The sequence below is a fragment of the Rhagoletis zephyria genome, unplaced genomic scaffold, assembly GCF_001687245.7.
Source record: "Rhagoletis zephyria isolate East Lansing unplaced genomic scaffold, Rhagoletis_zephyria_1.1 Rzeph_scaffold_00584, whole genome shotgun sequence".
In the NCBI taxonomy this organism is placed as follows: domain Eukaryota; kingdom Metazoa; phylum Arthropoda; class Insecta; order Diptera; family Tephritidae; genus Rhagoletis; species Rhagoletis zephyria.
The window spans coordinates 188,838-197,940 of NW_016157668.1; the positions used below are offsets into that span (position 1 = coordinate 188,838).

A 9,103-nucleotide genomic window follows, 5' to 3' on the forward strand; every position below is an offset into this window, starting at 1 on the left:
AAATTGTTTGGAAACGTCAAGAATTTTAAAAGTGACTCTCAGCGGTTCTACCTTACTATATCTTTATCATGGTATATAGCGTCAAGTTAGCACTACATATCATTTTTTCTTAAAAAAGGAAAGGTACAAATTTTTCTTTCCACAACAAAAAAGCTACAATTAACCCCTTTATAACCATTTCAACATCACAATTCTATCGTTTAGGGGTACGGTGTCAAGTTAGCACTACATACCATATTTTCCAAAAAATAACAGCTACAAATTTTTTCTTTCCACAACAAATTTACGACAAAAACACTACAATTAATGCCATAGTTAATTTCGAAAAGTATAGTGCTAACTCTACAGAATTTTTGATAGTTTTTTTCTGTTTTCTGACTGTATTGCGTATTTTTTTCCATATAAAAAAATGTTTGAACATATGTGGTACATACTTTGAATCTATAGAAGAAAATGCGTGAAAAAATACCAATTTATTTTTATATGGAAGAAAACCGCAACACCTTCGGCAAAATACAATTCTAAAAAATTAACGGTAATTTTTAGCTACTCGAAACTCGCACATTATTGCACTAAAATTTAATAGGCTATAAAATTGTATACTGCAAAAATATTTAACACTTCTGAGAACAAAGTTTGAAATTTGTGGAATTTTTGTTCGGTGTCTACAAAGTTTTAAAGTTGGGTTTTTTGGATGTTGTTATAGAATGAACTGTATTTTAATTGAAAACTCGGAAGAATAAATAAATATAAGTGGCAAACAATATCTCTTTGAAGTGGGGGTGCTATTGATATGACAGATGCTGTATATAAACATACCTAAATCGACTTATATCAGAGTAGGTAAATAAACAAAACAATTTATAATCGCTATTTTGGCTGGCTTGGTGTTGGCGTTGATTAGAATATGTGCATATGTATTTACATACATACATTTTTTGAATGGAGGACGCGAGGAGTGGAGGTTATCATAGGCGTTTAACTGATTGTGAATTGCGTGCTTAGGTGGTATTTGTGCTGATGGTGCGAGTATATGAATATGTCTACATGTTTTGTAACGGAGGTGTTATGACATTAAGAGCATTTGCGAAATGTTTACTTATGAGCCAGAAAGGAAATTATTGGTATATAGTAAGTATTAGACTGAATTTAAAAATAGAATAATCAAAATGGTTTTTTATTTGCATTAATTTTGATTGCTTCTATTTATCTTCGTCTACATCTAATACATATGTATGAAATTGCACAAATCAACATTGGGCTCACGATATAGCCCAAGGAAAATACTAAATTATTGACATCCAAATTTCTAAATACGCAGAGAAGTATGTATTAAGATGCAAAGGGAATGTTTCCCATATTCTATGTTTTTTATACATATATGTACATATTTTACCTGCTTAAAGAACTCCATGCACTGTGAATAGAAAATGAACGTTCTTGGAAAACGTTGCAAAAATGATTCCATCAATAAAGTACACAAATTGTTTGAGTTGTTATTGTTGGCGCCTGCATTACTGGCATTGTTGCTGCCAGCAATTGGTTGTTGAGCCATTGGCTCATCATCTGTAAAGCTTCGTCGTGCATCAGTTACTGCCGGCCCGTTGTTGCTGCTACCACTTATCATACCAACATTGTTGTTAGCCGCCTGACTATTACTGGTGGCTATAAAATTTAAACATTTGCACGAGATCTGCATTTTCAAGGCAGTGATAATATTCTTCCTTTGTGAAGGAAGTTTGTAGTTTCTTGGTCTGTACAAGAGATTGCACTTGTTTTAGGTTTAATGGCTTAGTATAGGCACACTTCTTATTATGTGTAATTAAAATTTATTTGGAGCTTGGAGCACAATTATTTATTTGCTTATTATTTTATAAAATTTTGTAAGCTTTTTAATTATACTTATTCGCGTTTTGCTTTATGATCAATTGCGTTTCGTCAATTGTAAAATACGGCAGGTATTTTTCTGTATTTTCAGTCCTTTGGGAACGCTTCAGTTTCCTATTTTTCTTTGTAGGTATTTCTTCCTTGGTATTTGCTGGTACGTGATTTTTATACGTTATCCCCTCCACACTTTTTCCAAAACCAATAAACTTTTTTATGTAGATGCAGTGATTTGCTTTGTAAGCTTTATTAAAGAAAGTTTTATTTGTATTGCACTTTTTGTAGTATTTTTCCAATAAAGTTACACAATTTTCTTTTAAATTTAGCACCTTATATTTACAGAAATACCGATTTTATATCAAAATTGAAACTTCGACGATGCGCACTCCACCAACAACACACACGTAACAATCGACAGGGAATGAAAATGAATTCGCAAACGAACAAGTGTTGTCATATTCCGAAAATTACGGGAAAAGTTCTCGTTTCAGATTGATATAACTGGAATTTTAGGTCGGTGTTATGCAGACAAATTTTTGTTTGCTAAATTAAATGGCGCCTGCTTAGGTTGCTCGGAGTTGGTTATTTCGAGTTTGGCACAGGGTTGCACGTTCATTATGGTTTTCATGGCTATTGCCAACACGAAATTAGAATTTTGTGTATAGCAACAATACATATTTTTTTTTTTATATAAACAATGAAGCTCGTTAAACCTGATTTTGTAATGTGGTGGAACGAACAAACAATTATTTGCGTAAAATTTTAAGACTAACATATCAAAGGAGCAGCACTGAAAGAAAAATGAACTCAGGGCACGAACAGAGATGCCAAGGCGTATTTAACAAGGTGGTGTTGGCCGTATATAAGTAAAAAATTACACTAACAAATTATACGCTGATGGCCATACTGTCATTGGTATGAGTTACAACAAACACATCATTTTGACGTAATGGCCTCCACGGCGAAAAACTCAGCTGTCGCCCCAACACCACCTTGTTTAATACACCTTGAGAGATGCATTTATTAAAATTTGAAATAATGAACTGAATACCTATTGCAAAACAATGAACAGACGAATAGCCAACATATTTTAAATTTTAAAGTTTTAAAGTATTTGACAGAATAGTAGAAACCAAATAGGGTTGGCCTTTCAATAAGGGCGGTCGTTAAAGAGATGGTGATCGAAGGGGGCGTGGGCGTGGCACTTCCAACCCACCTTTTGTAGAGGGCATGAACCGCCAATGACAAAAATGTCACTCCCGACCACGTAGGCGCAAAATCAGTTGCCAGTGATAAAACAGGTTTGATTCTTCACTTTTCTAGCAGATAATTATCAGGAATAGGCAGAATTGGAAAATATGCCGATTCATTATTTCGCTTTTGTATTTTATTATCTTCTATTTGTCATTCAACTGATGCGTATTTCGTTTCCGTTCTGTTTTACTGTTCGAAATGTTGCTGCGAATAACACCCCACGGCATCGCTCCATCAACAAAGTTCGCGCAGCGGTTTAATTGTGCTTATACTTTTAATAATTGTAAAATATCACCCGTATTGCGAGTGTCGACTAGTAGTAGAAAAACGACTGTTAGTCGATTGTAAATTTTTCGTGGTATTTTCAAAGTCGTTTTCTCGATCAATAAGTGCGTGTTGATAGTTTATAGTCGCTCATTTTTCTACAACTGTTTGTTTGTTCTATTCACAGTCGCTTATTGAACGAGAAATCGACATGCATAATACCATGGAAAAGCAATAATCGAATAAGAGTCATTTATCTACTACTACTAAGGTGATAGCGGCAGCACAAAATCAAAAAAAAAAATAAAATAATAATAAATAAACCAACAAATTGTACGTGCAATAACAATCAGAACACAAAAATCGTACAATAAANGAATTGAGATAAGGTGATAGCGGCAGCACAAAATCAAAAAAAAAAATAAAATAATAATAAATAAACAAACAAATTGTACGTGCAATAACAATCAGAACACAAAAATCGTACAATAAACGCATCATTTTGACAATCAGCACAATTCGCCTGGACATCACATTCAAATGGAAACGCCTGGATATTGATAGTCTATTCTAGCGTTACTTTTGAAAACCAGTCATATGGCAACTCCAGACCTAATCTAATTTGAATTTCTTTTACTGCTGGCTGCAATTTGGATATAGCCTTGTTTCAGTAGTAAAAAGCCATAAATCTCAAAAAATGTTTCAACCCGAAACTGAGGATATGCTACCGCGTTGCGCGCCTACGCCAAGTGTGCCATTGGATATGAATACCGCCACAATAGTGCGTCCGACTGTGCCTGAAGTCTCAATTTTGATTGGCGCTCAGCAAGCAGATTCCGCCAATTCAAAAACAGCCCCAAATGATACGCCGAATCAACCACAGCAAACATACGCTGCATGGAAAAGACAACTTCTTCCTAAAGTATCTTTCCCACCAGCAGGTGCCGAAGTATACAGTATCAACGGTCACGTAGTTGGCTCAAACATTGTAAGTGGTGCCAAAGTGCCCATGGCCTCCAGCACAACCGCAGCTCCGACGAATGGGAACATAACGTCAAATTTGTATCCACTTCGCCCTGTAACAGCTAATGTAACACAAATGCCTATTATCGCAAATTCAAATGCTGCAGCTAGTCTTAATGGCATAACTACGCAAATGCAACAGTACCGTCGCAGCATAGAGCAGCCGTTATGCTCACAGGAAAACTTTCAGCGCCGCTCGTTTGATGCATGCACTACAACGGCTCAAACGTACCGATCAAACTTGGATGTCCTCACCATATGTGCAGGCACACAAACAGAAGCCGCCCTCATTTCAGATTCTCCCAGGCGCGAATCTGGATTATTAGAACACCTGGCAACAAAGGAAGATTTTCAAAAGTTATTTACGATGTTTGGAGATATGCGCATGGAGCAGCAGCGCCTAATGAATACTATGGAATCATTTTTAGTTCAACAGACCCGCTCTCCGCAAATATCGATAACACGGCAGAACGCGTGTACACAGTATAACGTTGGTGATTGTTATGAATCTAAGGAAAAGCAAGTCCCAATAGCTCATCAACAATACGAGGTTATCGAAGAATATAATACACTTCCTTCATCTAATGGCTCGAATGGACGATATAAACCGCATAAGGAGTTACCGGCCTTTGCGTTAGAATTACCACGTCAACCTACTGCCCAATCCACCGCTTATCAAGCGCCCACACCGCGTAATACCATACCAACTACTGCCGAGGCAATGCCAAATAAACCGAGTACCGAAAAAAGCATGCTAATGAACGAGCTGGCACTGAAATATTTACCCAATGAGCAATTGAATGTTCTACTGCAGGAGTTAAATATTGCACCAGCAGCACAACAGAAAGCTGCTACACCCTTGCGACCAATAGAAAATATCGAAAAGCAACCAAGCGATATGTCAAATGCTTCTTACAAATATTTAAAGAAATATCGACTGCTGCCAGAGGAGTACGATGAAGGGAAAGAGCTATTAACACCAGTGCGTTCGCCAATAACACAGGGAACACGACAGCAGCAACAGGAACAATCACCATATCAACCGCAACAACAGCCTAGAGCATCACCACGTGTTTTGACACTTCAATCGCCTATGCTGGACCTCGAGCATATTAGACGGCAGCCTAAACTTATTTAATATAAACTGAAAGTATCGTATAGCAAGCTGAATTTTGTTAAGTATGGGATTATTTTTGTTTAATTCTTACTACATAACCTGTTTTAATATAACTAACTTATTCACAATTACCTAATCGTTGCTTCAAAACTACTTTGACATCCAATCAGTGACAATCTCCTCGGTCTCGTAGTTGTCCACAATCAGCTAAAAAGAACAAGTAATTTAATTAGACACCAAGTAATACACGCTTAAATTTTGCTTCGTCATTTTGGAGCGTCACCTCGTAGTCTGGATTAACCTGCTCATGCAGTCCAATGCCACTTGTACCCGGTGACGCGGCATCTGACGATTGAGCTGTTGCGGCCTCTATGTAAGCTGCGCAATCGGCCTCTGCAGCTGCAGCAATTAGCACAGCAGCTTCGTGATCAACCTCCTGCTCATCATCGTTATCCTCAATGCCCTGCAGAGGCTGGGAATTTTGTTCTTCCCCTGATATCACCTCATCATCCAACTCCAAAGATTGATTCGTATCAAAATCGATAAGATGTAAATCTTTCATATGTAGGCGCAATGCGGGAATGCGCGCATATTCCGCACCACATATATAGCATTTGTATTTGGTAACGTCACTAGTGCGATTTGGCTTGTTGTGCGTCTTCATGTGTATTTTCACTGAATAAAGTGAGGCAAAGGGTCGATTGCAGACAGGGCAATTATAAGGTTTAGAGTGAACATTACGATGTGCTGAAAGTTGTACAGAATTGCGAAAACTTTTCGAACACGTCTCGCATTTGTAGGCGCGTTCTGCTTCATGGGTCCTTAGATGATGCGCATACACAGACTGTGATTTGAAACTAAAGCGATAGAGAAAACAAATTTAAATATAATTTTGAATATTAACACTTAAATCGGTTTCAAATTAATATTCTTTACTGCGGTTACCCCGCGCTTTTAATCTCACCGCTTATTGCAAGTTGCGCACACATATGGTCGTATATCGGTGTGCGTGCGCAAGTGTAGCGTCAGTGAGTAGGATACCCGAAAAGTTTTGCCGCATACTTCGCATGCGTGTGGCTTCTCACCAGTGTGCACACGCTCGTGGCGCACTTTCTCAAATGGTCGCTGGAAAGTTCGACCGCAATATTGACACGGGAAGCGTCCATTTCTCTTATCGTCAACAGTGTTATCCCCTGGCTTGGCTGGAGGTTTGCGTGACTTTGTCGGTTTGTCGGCGTGCATTTGCATATGCATATCATAGCTAGTCTTATTCTCAAAGTTTCGATTGCAGATGCCACATTTGTACTCTGCTGCCTGCTGGTGCATGTTTTTATGTATGCCCAGCAAGTTTTGCTCAAAACTGTAATGACAAATAGGTCAAGGGTTTGATTGCTTTAGAAACGTTTACTTTATAAAAGTAAATACCCAACCTTTTATTGCAAATTTCGCAGAAAAACTTATTCATGTCGTTGTACTGCGTTTTAGCGCCAGCAGGTAACGCTTGCTCGATTGTACGCACCTGTTGTGCATCGTGGATTTTCATATGCAATCTGAATGATAGATATAATGGTATGTATAATAAGACGAAATATAAAAGCCTAAACTTACTTAAGGTTTTTATATGAAGCAAATGTGGTATTACATATCGGACATGTTGTGCTCTTTATTTCCTTTACTTCCGATGCATTGCTACTCTTTGCTCTCGTTTCTTTGGGTTTATGGCTGCGACTGTGAATTTGTAAGCCTTGTAGCGAATTAAATTTCTGTTCACATTGAAGACAATGATACTGTACTTCAGTAGCTTTGCATTGGATGTTAGTGCTATAATCTTGAATTTTTCGGGTACATATATCCGCATCTACCGCTTCTACAGTTTCTGGGTTAAGCGCGTTACAAACATGTTGCTCTGCACTTTCCAAATCACTGAATATTAACTGACAATCACAGCAAAAATATTTTTCCCCATCATCCTCGTCTTCGGCGGTTTCCTGCACTACCTGTTGATATAACATTAAAATAGTAGAATTCGTTTTTAATTAGAGTTCAAATATCTTCAAAATCTAAAATATTTTACCGGTATCAGCTCTCCAATTTCATTATCATCTTCCTGGTTTTTATTGACATTCTCACTTAATTCTACATATTGCTCGCATCCTGCACCAAATGTTTCGGTGTCATTTTCCTGCTTGACAATTTGTTCTTCTTTTATAAACACCCAATCATTCTCTTGTTGAACCTGGTCAATTTCTACATTATTCATGTTCTCACTTTGGACTGATTCGTTATCAATCGAGTCTGCAGTAGTTTTGGAATAATGCCTTTCCCTCTGAATTTTTTTGTGGAATTTAGTAAAATCTTCAACAGTTGCGAAATCTATAGCACATTCTAAGCAACGATATATGTCTTGATATTGCCCATCGATTGTCAATCGTTTTATTTGAAGTGTATGCGTTTGTACACGATCTCCCTGATCTTCGACAATTTCATTGACAACGTAGACGTCATTTTGCACCTCCTCTTCTTCAACATACTCAATTAGAGATTCATTTTCATACGTCGCCTCAGGAACGTCTTCATATTGAAAATACGCGTTATCATCTACCATGTTATTTACCATTACGACACCAACATAATCATCTTGCAGGGGATCACTTTCCCGTTTTATCTGTCTATTTGCTAGGAAAAAGCATATTACAAACTTGCATTATATCGCTTATTTGCATATATTAGAATTTAATTATTATAGTAAAAAGCATATTACAAACTTGCATTATATGGCTTATTTGCATATATTAGAATTTAATTATTATAATCAGTGAATCATGAAACTTGCGCGGCACTGATTGAAGTGCAAGCTAGAAGTGGTAGTCTTCCTTACCCGCCATACTTGCACGTCGTTTTTGATTGGACTTTATAGTTTCACTATAATTTTATTATTTGTACATATGTTTATTTTTACCGCTGATTCAAAACAATCAGCAATATTTTAAATTTTTTGTCCAATAATGAAAAATGCGTCCAACTTCACGTGGAAAGAATGTGGCAGAACAGCTGATTCGTCCGCTGTCACAAAGTGGTTGCCACTCAGTTGCCACTGGTTGCCACATTAAAAGTGTGCAGGGTTGCATAGTTGTTATGACAATATCCGAATTGCTTACCTCATATTTTGTTAAAGTGTACTAAATATCAAAAAACGTACGCATGGCGTATTCATACATGGTGATAGCAACAATACAAAAACAACAACCGCTTGCAGCCAAGCCCTCGGCAAAGCATGTCAGAAGGCATCTACAGAGAACGTTTAAAACAGAGAAGCAGCAACACGCTACTCGTTGGTATTTTGTAATAGATCAGAAATCGGCTAGAAGCTCCCCACGTTAAATTTTTAACATCGATAGCTCTAGAAGCTCACCATTTTTTAACAGCGTGAGCGCAGAGCGGCACAAAATAACAGAATTTGAATAAATTAGCAATTGTGAAATGTTATTTTTGTGCACGTTTATATCTATCAACAAAAATGACTTATGATAGTTATTTTAATGCCCCTTTCATTGAATTAAA

At 37.2% G+C, this 9,103-nt stretch overlaps 2 protein-coding genes across 3 annotated transcripts in view; one reads left to right on the forward strand and one right to left on the reverse strand.

Moving 5' to 3' along the window:
* Positions 1–8,832, reverse strand: part of Opbp (Optix-binding protein) — a 57,260-nt gene extending 48,428 nt beyond the window's left edge. Inside the window, exons 1-7 of one of the 2 annotated variants that reach the window (XM_017612879.1) lie at positions 8,421–8,832; positions 7,617–8,218; positions 7,151–7,539; positions 6,973–7,092; positions 6,507–6,902; positions 5,826–6,399; positions 5,675–5,749 (exon numbers count right to left, since the gene is read on the reverse strand). In XM_017612879.1, the coding sequence (XP_017468368.1) occupies positions 5,693–5,749; positions 5,826–6,399; positions 6,507–6,902; positions 6,973–7,092; positions 7,151–7,539; positions 7,617–8,218; positions 8,421–8,427 (2,145 nt within the window). In that variant the 5' untranslated portion in view covers positions 8,428–8,832 and the 3' untranslated portion in view covers positions 5,675–5,692. Of the gene's footprint in view, positions 1–1,396; positions 2,609–5,674; positions 5,750–5,825; positions 6,400–6,506; positions 6,903–6,972; positions 7,093–7,150; positions 7,540–7,616; positions 8,219–8,420 lie in introns of those variants that run through there. The other variant, XM_017612880.1, reaches the window with a different exon arrangement.
* Positions 3,785–5,667, forward strand: ana2 (anastral spindle 2). Its single transcript, XM_017612881.1, has one exon. It carries the CDS (start codon positions 4,100–4,102, stop codon positions 5,561–5,563), a length of 1,464 nt encoding a protein of 487 aa, XP_017468370.1. The 5' UTR covers positions 3,785–4,099; the 3' UTR covers positions 5,564–5,667.
* Positions 8,833–9,103: the final 271 nt, after the last annotated feature.